Source organism: Anguilla anguilla, chromosome 19 (assembly GCF_013347855.1).
Source record: "Anguilla anguilla isolate fAngAng1 chromosome 19, fAngAng1.pri, whole genome shotgun sequence".
Taxonomy (NCBI): domain Eukaryota; kingdom Metazoa; phylum Chordata; class Actinopteri; order Anguilliformes; family Anguillidae; genus Anguilla; species Anguilla anguilla.
Genome location: NC_049219.1, coordinates 8568539 through 8585309, shown reverse-complemented (window position 1 = coordinate 8585309; position 16771 = coordinate 8568539). Strand labels below are relative to the sequence as shown.

General features: G+C 50.3%; 1 protein-coding gene and 1 long non-coding RNA gene across 6 annotated transcripts in view; one reads left to right on the top strand and one right to left on the bottom strand.

Moving 5' to 3' along the window:
• cfap54 (cilia and flagella associated protein 54) overlaps nt 1-8341 on the top strand; it is a 31858-nt gene extending 23517 nt beyond the window's left edge. For 4 of the 5 annotated variants that reach the window (XM_035402251.1, XM_035402248.1, XM_035402249.1 and 1 more), the window contains exons 53-68: nt 179-323; nt 838-998; nt 1207-1353; nt 1867-1993; nt 2079-2231; nt 2665-2773; nt 2963-3083; nt 3642-3743; nt 3860-3986; nt 4153-4296; nt 4453-4616; nt 5398-5505; nt 6211-6317; nt 6641-6764; nt 7138-7212; nt 7621-8341. In XM_035402251.1, coding sequence (XP_035258142.1) covers nt 179-323; nt 838-998; nt 1207-1353; nt 1867-1993; nt 2079-2231; nt 2665-2773; nt 2963-3083; nt 3642-3743; nt 3860-3986; nt 4153-4296; nt 4453-4616; nt 5398-5505; nt 6211-6317; nt 6641-6764; nt 7138-7212; nt 7621-7740 — 2034 coding nt within the window. In that variant the 3' untranslated portion in view covers nt 7741-8341. The other variant, XM_035402250.1, reaches the window with a different exon arrangement.
• LOC118219356 overlaps nt 1-10600 on the bottom strand; it is a 30424-nt gene extending 19824 nt beyond the window's left edge. The window contains exon 1 of the long non-coding RNA XR_004763742.1: nt 10479-10600. This is a non-coding gene — a long non-coding RNA (uncharacterized LOC118219356). The remainder of the gene's footprint in view (nt 1-10478) is intronic.
• Between the last annotated feature and the right edge of the window lie 6171 nt (nt 10601-16771).

Below are 16771 nucleotides of genomic sequence, written 5' to 3'. Positions count from 1 at the left end.
CTTTGTAATGCCTGTTTGTATGCATTTGCGTTTGTGTGTGTTGGTGTCTGTGTGTGAATATGTGTGTGCATTTTGTGCTTGACTGTGTGCGTGTGTGTGCGCGCGTGTGCTTGTGTGCACGTGTGCACGTGTGAATGTGTGTGCGTGCTTGTGCATGTGTGTGTGCATATGCCCACAGGCGCGTGTGATAGAGGCAGACCCCAGTGACGTTCCCCAGGCTGTGGAGGCCAGAGAGCGGCTGAGCAGGGCTCTGTGGCTGCGCTGCCGCCTGGCTCTGCTCAGGGCCCTGGTGGCTCACATCCCTGGGACTGCCATACACCCAGGTACAGCACAGCAACACACCCAGCCAATCACTGCAGCACAGCAACACACCCAGCCAATTACTACAGCACAGCATCACACCCAGCCAATTACTACAGCACAGCAACACACCCAGCCAATCACTGCAGCACAGCAGCACACCCAGCCAATCACTGCAGCACAGCAACACACCCAGCCAATCACTGCAGCACAGCAACACACCCAGCCAACTACTGCAGCACAGCAATACACCCAGCCAATTACTACAGCACAGCAACACACCCAGCCAATCACTGCAGCACAGCAACACACCCAGCCAACTACTGCAGCACAGCAACACACCCAGCCAATTACTACAGCACAGCAACATACCCAGCCAATCACTGCAGCACAGCAACACACCCAGCCAATCACTACAGCACATTGTGTGTGTGTGCGTGCAAGTTTGCATTACAGGTATATGTATGGTTGAACTGTGGCCTGTCGACACTATGGGCGTGCACTCCAACTGTGTGTGTGTGTGTGTGTAACGTGTAGGTGTGGACAGCAGTACTGAGGCTGCCAGGCTGCTAGCAGAGGGCCTGCAGGAGGCTGAGGCTTGGGGAGACCCTGACACCCGCGCCCTCCTGCTCCACCAGGGGGTGCTACTGCACACACACCGAGGGAGACCCCGAGAGGACATCACCTCCCAGCTACAGGTCATACGCACTGTGGTCATGCATACACTCAATACACTCAATACACACACACACGCGCACACACACAGCTGCAGGTCACACATAGAGCCACAGGTAACACACGCACACACACACACAGCTACAGGTCACACAAATACACACACACACACACACACACACAGACTTTGTTGCAGTAAACTCTGTGGCTTGCCATGTATGTGTGCTTCAGGAGGCGGTGGGTCTGCTGTCTGGATGCCGCTCTCTGTCCCCCGGCTCCTCCCTCACCCTGGCAACCAGCGCCCTGCAGCTGAGTGACCTGAGGAGAACTGGCAACCACAGCCTCCTGCTCCTCACCCAGGAGCTGCTGCAGCAGCAGGTCAGACTCCGCCTTCTCCATCCCCTCCAATCACGTACAAACACGCATTGCCAATGCATTGCGCTCACTCATTTAAATGGTCCATCAGCGACTAAATGACCACCAAGCGTCTAAATGGCCAATTAGTGCCCAAGATGTTGCTCTGTGTCTAAACAAATGATTAGTGGCTGAATGGTTGCTCAGGGTTTAAACAATTCATTAGTGATTACATGGCGACTCAGTGTCTAAACAGTCAATTAGTTACCATGGTTACTGAGTGTCTAAATCAGTGGTAACCAGCTCCTGTTCCTGGAGATCTACCATCCTGTAAGGTCTTCATTTCAACCCTAATTTGCCACAACTGAGTCTACTAATTAGGAGCTCAACAAGATGTCTAGCTGTTGAATAAGGTGTGCTTTGTTACGGTTGGAATAAAAACCTACAGAGAAAGGTAGATCTCCAGGAGCAGGGTTGGTTACCACTCGTCTAAAAGGCCACATCTATCTCAGCTTTCTGTGCGACTCTCTCTCTCAGCTCTGTGATCTGGGGGAGTCTGTGCTGGTCGGGGAGGACTGTCGAGTGCTCCTGACCGCCACCCCGGGTCTAAAGAACATCTACTTGCCACAGCTCCCCCTGCTGGCCAGGGCCACCATGCGGCTGGGTAAGACACCGAGCTTGGCCTGTCGGGTCTGGCATGACACACAGGTGAAGTTATTACGAAGTTGCTAATCTGCGGCATCCTCCAGGCCAGCAGGTGGCGCTGCAGGCTAAGTCTCAGCCTGGCACGGACGGCAGCCAGTGGCTCTCCGCACAGAAAGTCCTTGATTCAGCTCTGCAGATCGCCAGGGCAACGGTAGCCAGGGATTTTGACCTGGAGACGGATATTCTTTACTGCAAGGGTGAGTTGGGGCCAACTAATGTCTGCATGTACAATCTCTATTTTGTATACCACACCAATGCTTGAAGTGGATTAGCGTGCCCACAAGATTTCATGGCCACAACAGTCACTGTATTGTAGTCCATAAGGATCGATTCAAGTGAGGCCACCCATTGACATGCCATACAAATGGACTTCATTACCCAGATGGAGTCTCGCACCCTCTCCACCCTACCGTGTCCCTCTCCTGCTCTTTTCTCACTGTTTTTCTACAACGGATCCTGTCTTTTCAGCAAGTTAGCTTGGCTCGAAAAGAGGAAGGTTCCAGAACGTTCCAGGCTGTACGGGGCTCACTATGTTTTGCTAATTCGAGTACCAGCTTTTATTTTTAATTTTAATTTTAAAGCGCTGTGACCAGTGTTCTCTCCCTGCCCTGGTTGTGCGGGTGTGTGTAGGTCTGGTGGAGCGCTCTCTGGCTTCCCTTCGTCTGCTGAAGCCTCAGGCCGCCTCAGAGACCTTTCTTCACATCGTCAGCGTCACTCCACCTCACAGTCACACGCTGCAGTGAGTGTCCTGTCTGCGTGTTTGAGTGTGTGTGTGTGTGCACGCGTGTGTGTGTGTGTGTGTGTGTGTGTGGGCATGCATGTTTGTACCTCTGTTAGGGCGGGGTATGGTGCTATTTCACTGTGTGTGTGCGTGTGTGTGTGTGCCTGTGTGTGCGTGTGTTTGTGTGTGTGTGTGTGTGTGTATCAGGCTGATCCGTAGCTGTTATCTGGAGATGGCGAGCCTATATATGCTGCAGTGGGAGCAGAGTTCCTGCAGTACCCAGGACCAGCAGAGCCCCGCCCCTCCCTGCACACCCAAACAGCAGAAGGTACTTTTACACAACCCCACATGACATAAGGAACTCTTATAAAGCATAATCAGGGGTATGACATAAGGCACTCTCATAAAGCACATACTCAGGTTATGAGCCCTTATAAAGCACATACTCAGGGTTATGAGTCCTTATAAAGCACATACTCAGGTTATGAGCCCTTATAAAGCACATACTCAGGGTTATGAGCCCTTATAAAGCACATACTCAGGTTATGAGCCCTTATAAAGCACATACTCAGGGTTATGAGCCCTTATAAAGCACATACTCAGGTTATGAGCCCTTATAAAGCACATACTCAGGGTTATGAGCCCTTATAAAGCACATACTCAGGGTTATGAGCCCTTATAAAGCACATACTCAGGTTATGAGCCCTTATAAAGCACATACTCAGGGTTATGAGCCCTTATAAAGCACATACTCAGGGTTATGAGCCCTTATAAAGTACATACTCAGGTTATGAGCCCTTATAAAGCACATACTCGGGGTTATGAGCCCTTATAAAGCACATACTCAGGGTTATGAGCTGTTATAAAGCCTGTGTCTCACACACAGTCTGCAGGCTGGCAGAGGGCTCGGGTTACCCTGGACAGAGCTCTGACTGAGAGGGAACTGCAGCTGCTGCACTGCTGGGTCTGTGTGAGAGCTGCTAACCAGGTAAGCTCACACACTGCTCACACACGCATGCACACACACACACACACTTACACTGCACTCACTCACACACACACACACACACACACACAGGCTCATGTTGCTGTGCTCTGCTGTAGGTGAGCGGGGCGCACACGGAGCGCACCCAGCTGTGCGGTGTCACAGCCGCCCCCGGAGGCCCCCTGCAGCCGCCGGACGTGCGGAACCTGCCCAGCCTGGCGACCGGCGACCTGCTGGCCTCCTGCGGTAATGCCCCGTCGCAACGTCTCGCCCGCGCTACGCTTCAGGGGCGGGGATTTCCGTTTTTTTGCTCACAGGTCGAGTGATCGCGCGGTGTGCTCGATGCCTAGCGTGGGGACGAACGCGTGTTTTTTTTTTTTTTAAACGCGTCTCGTGCGTTTTTAATATGCAGGAGGGGCGGAGTCAGCGAGAAACCTCTGTGGCTCCTCCCCGCTGCCGGGGACAGCGGGCTCGCAATGCTCCGAAATCACCTGGGTTCACCTGGCCCGTTACCACGGCCACATCCTCAACCTGCACAGCATCGCCACTCACCCAGGTGTGTGCACCGGAGGGTGTATGTATTACAGTGTGTGTGTGTGTTACATTACATACATTACATATAGTACACTGTGTATGTATGCACCTGTGTGTATGTATAACAGTGTGTATGTGTGTGCCTGTGTGTATGTATAACAGTGTGTGTGTATTACAGTCCCAGACAGTGTTGAGGGCCTGTGCTCTGTGGCGATGGGGAACAGTCTCACTTTGAGACTGGCTCAGCTTCACACGCTGTTCAGCTCCCTCCTGCCCTCCTACAGGGGGCGCTGCTGTCCCCCCAAACCCCCCACCGTCCTGCTGCAGCCCCACGGCACACAGGTCAGTACCAGCTGCTTCAAACTGACATCCCACACAGGTCAGTACCAGCTGCTTCAAACTGACACAGCACACAGGGTCAGTACCAGCTGCTTCAAACTGACATTCCACACAGGTCAGTACCAGCTGCTTCAAACTGACACCCCACACAGGCCAGTACTAGCTGCTTCAAACTGACACCCCACACAGGTCAGTACCAGCTGCTTCAAACTGACACCCCACACAGGCCAGTACCAGCTGCTTCAAACTGACACCCCACACAGGTCAGTACCAGCTGCTTCAAACTGACATCCCACACAGGTCAGTACCAGCTGCTTCAAACTGACATCATACACAGGTCAGTACCAGCTGCTTCAAACTGACATCATACACAGGTCAGTACCAGCTGCTTCAAACTAACATCATACACAGGTCAGTACCAGCTGCTTCAAACTGACATCATACACAGGTCAGTACCAGCTGCTTCAAACTGACATCATACACAGGTCAGTACCAGCTGCTTCAAACTGACATCATACACAGGTCAGTACCAGCTGCTTCAAACTGACATCATACACAGGTCAGTACCAGCTGCTTCAAACTGACATCATACACAGGTCAGTACCAGGGCAGTATAGGGCAGCAGGTCTGAGCTGTGCTGTAGGTCTCAGCTGTGCTGTGAGTCTGAGCCGTGCTGCGCTGTGTAAGCTGTGCTGTCGGTCTCAGCTGTGCTGTGAGTCTGAGCTGTGCTGCGCTGTGTAAGCTGTGCTGTAGGTCTCAGCTGTGCTGTGTAAACTGTGTGCAGTCCAGGGCAAGGGAGGAGAGCTTCCCCTGGGCCTGTGCAGACGAGCAGCAGCTGTGCCTCCAGTGGCACTGGCCCGCACTGGACCTGTCTCAGGAGAACCAGAACACGGTATGCCTGCGTCCCGTACCCCAGGGGTACTCTAATCTGGGCCTAGGGCCCCTGCATCCTGTACCCCAGGGGTACTCTAATCTGGGCCTAGGGCCCCTGTGTCCCGTACCCCAGGGGTACTCTAATCTGGGCCTAGGGCCCCTGCGTCCCGTACTCCAGGGGTACTCTAATCTGGGCCTAGGGCCCCTGCATCCCGTACCCCAGGGGTACTCTAATCTGGGCCTAGGGCCCCTGCGTCCCGTACCCCAGGGGTACTCTAATCTGGGCCTAGGGCCCCTGTGTCCCGTACCCCAGGGGTACTCTAATCTGGTACAGTACAGTAGGGTACTGTAAGTCAGCAGTGCTGCTGGTTTTCATTCCTCCCCTCTAATCAGGAACTGATTTAGACCTGGCGCGCCGGGTGAGTGTAATCTCTGGCCAATCAAGTGACATTATTGGACTGTGTCCTATCAGGCAGAAGAGAAAACCAGCGGTGCTGCTGACCTTGAGGGCCAGGTTTGAGTAGCCATGCTCTGCACACTGTTGCCGCTCTGCACACTGTACTCACTGTGAGCTGAGTTCATCAGCAGGATCAGGAGTGAAAGCTGACCCATCGGGTGAGAGGAGAACACACGATGAGAGGGCTGGGTGTTGCTGTACGCCGGCTTCTCTTCCTCAGAGAGATGTGAGAAGTGAACCTCCGGGCCGCTGCCCGTTGTCTTTTAGGTCGTGCTCCTGTTCGCGCTCAACCAGGCGCCCGTCTCCGCCCTGAGGCCCGCCCCCGTCAGTCTGTCCCAGCTGCGGTGTGGACGGCGCCGGCTGTCCCGGGACAGGTGACCCCCCGCGCTACAGTACACACTGACCCCTGCACACTTACACTCTGCGCTATATACAGTACACACTGACCTCTGCACACTTACACTCTGCACTATATACAGTACACACTGACCCCTGCACACTTACACTCTGCACTAACCCCTACACACTTACACACCACCTCCTCTCTCTATGCACTGCGCTGTCGTTTCTCAGACTGAACGCACTGCGCTGTGTCGTTTCTCAGACTGAACGCACTCCGCTGTGTCGTTTCTCAGACTGAACGCACTCCGCTGTGTCGTTTCTCAGACTGAACGCACTGCGCTGTGTCGTTTCTCAGACTGAACGCGCTGCATGCTGAGCTGTGCTCTCTCTGCGCGGAGGCCTACGTCTCATCCCCTAACCCCGGCCCAAAGCCCTCCAGAGCCCCCGAAAAAGAGGCGCCGCTGGACCCCCTTTTACAGGTTACTGCTCGTCACACGCACCCCGCGCCGCTGAAGGGTACACGGGCGAATTGTGGGACGCCAAGCGTTCTCTGTCACATTACAAAAAACGTTCTTGGCCTCCTTGCTCTACCATGGGTTACAAACTCACTAGGTGTGTGATAACCAGACCTACACTTTACATTAATATGGCTGAGGTTAGAGTGGAAGAGCATCCAGACCTTGGTGTAAATGTCTGTTTATGCTTCTTAGCGAAGCACGGGAAGAGGAGGAGGAACTTTACCTGACACATGCTACTGTGTGTGTGCGTGTGTGTGTGTGTGTTTGTGTGTGTGTGTTTGTGTGTGTGTGCGTGTGTGTGTGTGCGTGCGTGTGTGCATTTTACCGGTTTCAGGAAAGGAGCAGGCAGTGCTGTGGTCAGATCAGTACTCTGCTGCAGGTGACCAAGGAGGCGGCGGCCATCTCTGAGGTAGGGAGACACGCCCACAAACACACCCTGGGACACGCCCGGCACTGCCTCTCTCTGAAACACGCCCTGCTCTGCCTCCGCTCTGCTAAAAAACATCAACCCCCTCCCAGGCTACATTTCAACATTGTTCAGTTATTCGGTAATTTTCAGGAAACAACACAATCTAAGTGTTACAGTGTGTTATAATACAAAATAACCAAAAATTACCAGCCAATCAAGGCCTCGGAAACAAAACGTGTGGGCTGTTGAGCCAATCAACGGCTGAAAATCCCAAATGGTGAAACACCCCAGAAGCAGCACTGGCCCGCTGTGGCCCTCTGGGACGGGGGGGGGGGCTGACAGCCCTGCCCTGGGGGGGAGCAGAGTGGCCCCTGGAGTAATTTGGCTGTGCTTGCGCTCCCGACCCAGGTCCCCTTTGAGCCCAGCCTGCGGAACCTGCGTGATCTGGAGCGCTGCTTCAACCCCGGGGGAGGAGCCTCGCTGTCGGGGGGGGCCGTCGTCCAATGGCTGGCCTCCCTGCTGCTCTGAGCGACCCTCACTTCCAACTGACGCTACAGCAAAGAGAGGCTTCTGAACGCACTGCTCCCTTATTATCGCACACTGACTCTGTGTCCAATCAGAACGCACTCAAATTACACAATTCATTATGTTCGAGACGCTTTCATTGACTACATCCGCTCCAGAGTTACCTGATATTCATTAACAGTCCAAACACCATTCATTCCTGTTATCAGTACCTGGAAATATATTTTTTAAAACCATCCCAGCGCTTTACACGAACAGAATAAGATGAGATGTATTAGAATGCTGTTCTGCCAGTCAAGCTAGCCATTTCTACCACTTAGACTGATGAAAGCTATCATGCTATTTAGAGAGCTACCTAACCCAGTATGCATTTCTGTTTGAGTGACTGACTAGATAACTAGCAGCCTAAACTTTAAATAAGTAGCTACTTATCTGTTTAGATAGCAAGCAAACCAGCCGATAATTACTGTCAGGCCATCCAGTGTTTATCCTGTTGAGCGAATAGTCCCTATTTGTGTTGCTTCCTTAGCAGAACTGAAGCACTGTCCTGTATCAAAGACTAGGACTATTGTTTCCTCTCAGAATAAATGCAGTCTAAAGCTGACTCCCTGCGTCCGAGTGGTTTCCTCTGTTTAAATAATGCGCAAAGACGGCTCTCCAGGGGGAAAGTATCCAAAGCACGCGCTCGTCATTCCCCTCTAGCGCTGCGGTGCGAAGGCGTGCCGACACCTGATCACAGAGCCGTCCGCGGGACGTGATTGGTTAACCGGCCCGCGAGGTCACACCGGTGTATCGGATCGCAGGTCTCGGGCGTCCCGCTGAAATCGCCGGCTGTGATGTCACGGGCGTGAGATTCTAAGCTCAGTCCGCCGAGGCTAAACTCAGGCAGCTGGGGAGAACTGCCCATTCACATACCAACACGTGCTTACAGACTCTTCACTCTCACACTGCGCTGTAGATCACATTCGCCCGGCCCCATTAAAGATGAAGTGTGACCAGTGGTGTTCACCACTGTGCACCAGGCTGCATTCTTCTCTGGTGTCTCACGTGAAGCAGATCGATTATGCGCTCTGGTTGTTTAGCGAGCGGCAAATGTGAGGCAGGCGCGTGGGCAGCGCTAAAGCAGAGGCTCATGGGAAGTGGAGATAACGGACACTAAGAGTAGGAACTGCAGAAATATCCTCCTTGCTCCCAGTTGTCACGAATCAGAAAAAAAAAACCTGCATTAAAAATTGAGCTCGGCAAGGATTCTAATGTTAAAAAAAAAAACAAGGCAAGAAAATATGAAAACCAGACTGTCACAGACACATCTTTGCTCCCGAATGAATTTTACGTTGTGGATGAAAGGCACGTTAAACGACGTCAGTTCTATGCATTTCCCCATGAGCTGAAGACGTGCGTCTTCGCTCGAAAGGGTCAAAGCCCGGCTGGAATGGCTTCGCCAGCCGCTCGACGGCCGAAAGGAAAATGGCAGGCGGTTCAGCCGAGTGCGTCGCTGAAATGGGCGTAACCGCCCGCTTCGCCCCAAACGCCAATAACCCTCCCGATTCAATGATCCGATGCAGTTTTAGGATCCTGAACGTCCCCTGTGGATAATATTTCCCTGCTGGTGGGACGGGGGGGGACGGGGGGTTTGGAGGTTTGCCTGTTTCGTGGCTGCGGTCCCAGCGAGCACACAACCCCCCCACCGCCCCCGCCCACCGGCTGTCTGATCTCAGTCCCGCGCTCCCGGAGTAGAAAAGCAGACCTGGCGTGTCGAAGGCAGACAGGGCACTGACGCCCCGTTTTGAAGGCCGGGGGCCTCCCTGCTCCAGGGCGCCTGGCCGCTGCTGACCCTCACACCGAGTTTACTTGGGCTCCACTTTACAGCCCCTCAGAGCCCTAGATGGATAATCGTAGCCTTGGTCCGACCTGGCCAGTCACAGCCTTGGCCTGACCTGGCCAATCGCAGCCTTGGTCTGACCTGGCCAGTCACAGCCTTGGTCTGACCTGGCCAATCACAGCCTTGGCCTGACCTGGACAGTCACAGCCTTGGCCTGACCTGGCCAGTCACAGCCTTTTGTGTGTGTGTGTGTGTGTGGGAGGGGTGTGTTTGTGCGTGCGTATAGGTGTGGGTGTGTGTGCGCATGTGTGTGCATGCAACCACAAAAATAAGAGCAAAGGCTAAAGCCACGTTTGCGAGGATCTTTACATAAGCAACAGACACATCTATCACTCAGGAGGCACAGCTCATCTGGGACGGCTGCAGATTTATGAGCTTCTGGACGAAACCGTAAAAGTGCTCACATCCGCCCTGTCCCTGTTGGGGGGGGGGGGGGGGGGGGGGGACGACACAGGCAAGGAAAAGCCATAAACCGTCTGCAGCGACCCCCACGTCAGCGGAGCCTTCCAGAATACAACTGAACACCCTGACAAAGTGTGCTAAAAGATCATTTTTCATCGAAAGACAAAAAAAAAAAACATTTGTGATGAGAGCAGTGTGGAAATATTATGGGCCCTGACGGGGCAACCTGTGTGTATTAATGCGTAAAAAACCACATGGACAGTGGAGACGTGTGATTAGGCGAAAAGGAGAACCAATGGTGTCAGTTCCAGCACACAGGACTGGTCTAAGAAGTCCTAAGTGTCCAATCTGGGCCAAGTCTCTGACTTAGGTAGTCAGGAAAGGACAAAACAAATGACTATAAATCCTCACGAGAGACCAGGCCTGCAGGTCTCCTAAATCTCACAAGGCCACTTACCTGCTTTGGGAGCCAATGCAGATGCTTCTCCTGATGGGCCTGAGAGAGATTCGAGGTGCTCTTCTGCCAAGAGTGCTGATGGACCCCACCTCCACTGGCCTGGGATTGGTTACCGTCGGTCAAAACAGCGGGAAAAAGGACTGCGGGTCAGGTCAGGAGTATCACATGGTGCATTCTGACACTGAAGGAGAACAGAGTCTGATGTCACTCTCCGGCACGTCAGCATTTATCCAATCATCTCCTTGCTACGGAATCAAGAGAGACCACAGAAAAGAGTGACTGGATACAGCTCTGCTTTACAGTCAGTAATGTTCACTGTTAAAGCAGAGCCGTTTCTCAGGTTTTCACGGGGCTCGTGTTCATACGTGGGACGTGACTGACGAGTAGGAGGAGGTCGTTTCGGCTCACGCTTAGCCCAAAAGCAACGCGCGCGCGCGCGCCTCCCATGATGCCGAGGGAATCGCTAGTGGGAGTGATGCACTGAAGCGCCTTTCATCCGTTTCAGCTCTTAAACTGAAAAACTGTCAGGAGGAGAAGAGAGACATGCATCAGGTCTTCGCAGAAAGAATGAGTTGAAGTGGGCAGTCAGCAACAGAGGAGGGAAAGGACTGCTGTGGTGGAGATGGAGAGCCAGGGCTGCCGCTTCAGGCCTTGTTATCTAGTTGTTTGTGGACCGTGAATTGTGGCACTGGTGGGGGAGGGGGGCGGTGGCGTCCACCTCTCGGGACATTCCTGGCATGCCGTACCGCGGGGCGGGGCATGGAGTGGAGTCACAAGACCGCAGGCATTCGCTGAGGTCACATGACCCAGGCTCCTCAAATGAGAGCAAGACTGCCCCCCCCCCCCCAAGCAGGCGGAGTCATGGAGCTGATTGGGGTGTGTGTACTGTGTAGAGCAGCTCCAGACTGGCTACCACAACCTTCACTGTCCAGAGTGTCTTCAGCACTTAGAGAGTACTGAGGAAGGGTGGGGCAGAGAGAGATAGATTGTTATATAGTTTGTATATATACTATATAACATATACATTGTATATAGTTGTATGTTGTAACCACTGCTTTGGCAACACAAGTGCCTATATTTGTCATGCCAATAAAGCACTTTGAAATTGAAATTGAATTGATAGAGGGAGAGAAAGGGGGACAGAGAGTGGTGAGGGAGAGAGAGCATGTGAGAGAAAGAGAGAGAGAGAGAGGAAGACACATTTTCACCTCAGGCACACAATCTGACTTCCTGTCAATGATGAAGAGTGACGGCTGTGCTAACAATCCCAAGGTCTAGCATTCGCCAAACAGACAGACCAGTCCCAGCTTCCGTGAAGGGGAGAGGACATCCATGTTTTGAGCCTCTTGTCGCTTTCCTTCTTCATCTTACAGAAATGGTGGCACGTGGAACATCGAAGAGGGCGTAGGAGAATAAAGGAAACCAGTCCCATGTGAGGCGCTATGTTGCCAGGCAACTCAAAGAGAGGAGGCGGAACAGCCAGTGAAAATTGGGTGAAGCCAAAAAAAAACAAACAAAAGAGCCAGAAAGAAGCAAGCAGGATGTGTAGGACTTTCTATCATTTAGTTTCACCGACCGCCTTCTTTCTGACTTCTGGTTCATCACAATTACCCAGATTCAACCAGACACCGCTTACATAAGAGGTTCAGCTCCTATTACGTAGAACAAGAAGGAAAAAAAAGCTCAATGTCTTGATCACTTTGGTTCTGAAATGCACCAAAAAAGCAGTAGCTTTGGGGTCCCTGCTACAGAGTTAAAAACCCAGAGCCTGGAGGCCATCTCCAGCAGTCAGCACGACAGACTTTCTCCAGGTCCCCCTGACTGATAAAATTTGATCTTTCTGATTGGCTGCTTTATCTGTCCATCACACATAAATGACGTAATGGTTTAGCGATGGTTTGCGGGTCAAATCGGTGCTTTCAGATCATTGGGACAGCCCACCGGGGAGCACTCCTCGGGCTCGAACCGTCGCAAACCCGCCGAGGTAAACCCCGAAATGACGGCGTTCTGAAACATCTCAGCGACCTGGAGGGTTGCGTCACCCACAACGCTGGCGTTTCTGACGAGCCCGCGGTGGACTGAATGACTGAGATAGCCATCTTAAAACTATGCAGAAGCCTGGCGATGCCGGAGGAGAACGTGATTCCAGAAATTCCTTCTGCAGGCCCCCTGGTTACACTTGTGGGCTCACCTTCTTGTAGGTTCACACAAATTGGCTTAGGACTGCAGCAATGAGGGTCTGGATTCCCCCTTGGGTATAAGGCTGCTTTTTGACAGATATTTCAGTAATTTCATCACAATACCTTGGTGACAATGTCACTCAGAATGCCAAAATCAACTAAAACTATTTCGGAGCATACACCCCTTTCTTACCCCTTAAAATGTTTTATTGAATTTTGCCCCCCCCCCCCCCCATTAAAATTTGATCTACCCTGAATGATATCCATTCGAAACATTGGATCTAACCAAAATGAAAAAGATGAGATCTTCCCTTTTTTTATTTTACAAACAATAAAAACCATGATGCTACTGTCAACAACTGAAGTGTCCACAAATTATTACTTAATCGCTGAAAGTTAGTGGGCTTTGGTTTTTAAACATTAGTTATAACTTCATTTTAAAGAAACTGTCAGTCAATTGTTGCAACATTTAATGTACAGAAATATCAAATACTGCATGATTAAATTTTATTTAAAATATATTCCACCAAGTCCTGCTCTGTAGCACATCAGCATTCCATTGGCTAATTTAGCAGAGATAGTCAGCGCTGTTCAAAAAGCTAAAAACATGAACGGCCTAAATTGTATTTTATACATGTTTAAACCACGATAGCCATATAGTTATGAATTACAACTGTAGCAGCTATTATACATCACAAGCATCACAGTGTGGCTACGTTAAAATTAGCTAGCCAGCCTGCTAACAAAACATTAGCCAATATTAACTAGCAGCTTGTAGCTGAGAAGTCAGAAATCCAGCTAGCTGTCTTGAACCACCAAACACAAAAGCCTGGTTCTCAGAGTTACCAACACTTGGCATAGAGATCCTATTCTTTATGTAGGATTACTCTGGATACACAGAAAGTATGTTTTAGCCATTTAGAACACTCAGTAATGCCCATCACAGAAGCCCACTGCGGCATTATGACATCACAGAACTCCATTTATGACATCATTCTAAAGCAGCAGCCTGCAGTATATATGTGGCTCACAGGTTCACTTAATTCATAACTGGCATTCTACTTCGTACGAAAACAACAAATATTTATTGAGCTTTAACTTTTTTTCTTTCAACTCTTCTTTTCTAATTTGCTGAACTCCCTCTTTAGAAGAGCACCAGCAGTATTTATAAGTATGCCACCCATCGCATTTTTGCGAGGGTGGCTGCTTATTCTGCTCCCGGTGCTATTGTTTTGCCTTAATGGTGGGACATTTTTCAACTTCGGTAAGTGAAAAGGTCTGACTGCTGGTTGTTTGAATAGCGGGTAGTGTGAAAACAACCAAGTTTTGTAGTTTTAAATCTGGCCTTTTGCAATTGAAATGTGCAGATGAGAAAATTGGCAGATATTCTGGTCTTTTTCATCAATGTATGATGACAGAACAGTGATGAGTATGAAAAATATGATATAAGCATTCTTGTAGAAACTTGCAGTGAGCACAATTGTTTTGTAACCCAGATTTAGCCGACAGTCAGTATACAAACAAGAACTGAAGCCAGTAAAATAGCCATTAGAGCAGTTAGCATTGCAGTTTAGAAGCGAGCAGTCTGATGCCTATAAAAAATTCTGGTTGGCTCTGTAATGTTTTTTTCACAATCTCAACTGTGATGTTGGTTGACTTTTTTCCCCCAGAGTCCCAGGGCATCGGACACTTTCCCGCCCAAGACTCTCCTTGGCTTTCTGACACGGTACGGGTCAATTTCAGAGAAGAGACAGCATCCCGATATCGAAATGACCAGCATTAATAATTCACGAAAGTGTGCATGTAAAAACAATGTCCCATTCAAGGTTCTCGTGCTGTTTTATGGTTTTTTATCAGTTAGCCATTTTACCATAATAAGCCTAAGACTATCAAAGTGATGTAACTGATAGGGATTACACTGAGCCCTGTTGAGGCTTTGTAAATTCTCTGAAGGTACTTTATAGCAGGGCTGTCAAACCCCCCTGTATGCGCATCATTTCTCCAACCAACAGCATCAATCACTGTGAAAAGGAATGGGGTCTGCTTTAGATGGGACACACTGGAAACATTTTGATAAGGAGTTTCAGCCTCATTCAACACAAACCCGATTGCTTTTGACCCTAATTGTCTTCTCTTAAAATTTTTTTGTTCAGATCATTGGCTATTTGCCCAGGAGATGGAGACCAGGTCCGAGCAAGGGAAACGGGTCGATCCACCTTCAGAACATCGCTTGCCTGTTGCTAATCTGGAGGGCAGTGATCAGCGTAAGCTTCTCTTCCACCATTTCTGCTGTCCGTAAAATACTGTTCAGGGCTCTTTCCCTCTATATACTGGCTGCTTTAGCTGTTTCTTCATCACTGCCTCCTATGCAGATCAGTGTATCAGTTTTGCTCTGATGCACTTGTACGTTGCTCTGGATAAGAGCGTCTGCTAAATGCCTGTAATGTAATGTAATGTAACGTAATGTAATGTAATGTAAAATAGAGTGTAAATTTGTTTTTCTCTCCCGTTTGTTTTTCAGATAAAATGCAGCGTGAGCCAATGTAAGTCCACTTGGATTTGTGTTCATAGCCCCTCGCGTGGCTCACTGCTTGTGTTCTGGCTTCTCGGTAATTTACGATTTTGGTTTTGGCGCCGTTTAGGGACGCAGCTGACCTGCAAAGAGACGAAAGCAGCGGGCGAACTAACGGCCCTGAATAAAAAAGTGAGTTTTAAGTGAGCCCATTTAGGCTTGACCGTGTGGGGGGGGGCCTTGAATACACTTGAATACCGTGGATCTCGGGAATAAATCGTAACCGTCGTTCCCTGTCCTTGTCCCACTGCAGACGAAAGACCTGCAAGACCGTTTCGCCAAACTGAAACGGTCCCTCGGCTCGAGCCAAGCTGAAAACGAGGCACTGAAGAAGGTGAGGCCCTGAAATGCGCGCCCCAACATTGCCAACAAAGCCCGAGGAACACTTGTGATACAGCAGCACGCTGAAAGAAGTGAAGTTTGTTCGTGTATTCGCAGCTCAGCAGTTTCTTCTGTGCACTATTTTCTCAAAGGCATCTCTGGAGGAGTCTCGAGCGAGGAGCTCTGCTGAAGAGCTCTTAAGAAGCCTTAAGGAAACCACAGAGCAGGAGCGTAAGGTCCACCAGGACGCAATCGGGTCGAGCCGAGCTGAGAACGAGGCGCTGAAAAAGGTGAGGTGCTGAAATGCGTGCCCCAACACTGCCAACAGAGCCCGAGGAACACATTGTGATACAGCAGCACACTGAAAGAAGTGAAGTTTGTTTGTGTATTCGCAGCTCAGCAGTTCCTTCTGTGCACAATGTTCTCAAAGGCATCTCTGGAGGAGTCTCAAGCGAGGAGCTCTGCTGAAGAGATCTTGAGAAGCCTTAAGGAAACGGCGGAGAAGGAGCGTAAGGTCCACCAGGACGCAATCGGGGCCCTCCGCAGCCAGCTGGAGGGCAGGACCCAGGAGATGAAAGAGATGGAGAGCAGTCTGAAAAAGTAAAATGTCAAGCAACCGGCCACCATGTGCAAGATGGCCATTCAGGTCACAGGCACATGCGTGCGTTATAACTCCAGTGGGTCAATACAATGGACTGATAAACTTACAAACGCATTGAACCGAGGTAATCTGGTCAGAGACTCGTTTTTTTTTAAACGTCCGGTGGCCAACACAAGATCATTTTTTGAAGTGACCAAGATATTTTTTAGGTCATGAACATGTTCACAACTTTATCCTAGTCAAAAAAAAAAAAAAAAAACCAATATATTTACTGTCATCAAAGGATGTAGATCTGAACGTTCTGTGAATTTTGTGCTGAAAAAGTTGTGCAGTAGAAGGTTGCTGAATCTCTTGCACACTCGTGTGTTACAGGGAACTGGCTCAGAAGGACGCGGTCATAAAGAAGGAATTTGAGAACAGACAGCGAAGATTAAAACTGGCAGTGGCAAAACAGGTCCAGATGGACAAAGTAAGCAAATTCACCAGCAGAAATAACAGTGCTGTAATAACAATGCTGTAATACTGTAATAACACTTGCTCATATTCACTCCAATGTGACTTATTGCAGTTTATTTCATTACAAGTTGAATAAGGGAAACGTGCTTTCATTTGAGAGTGG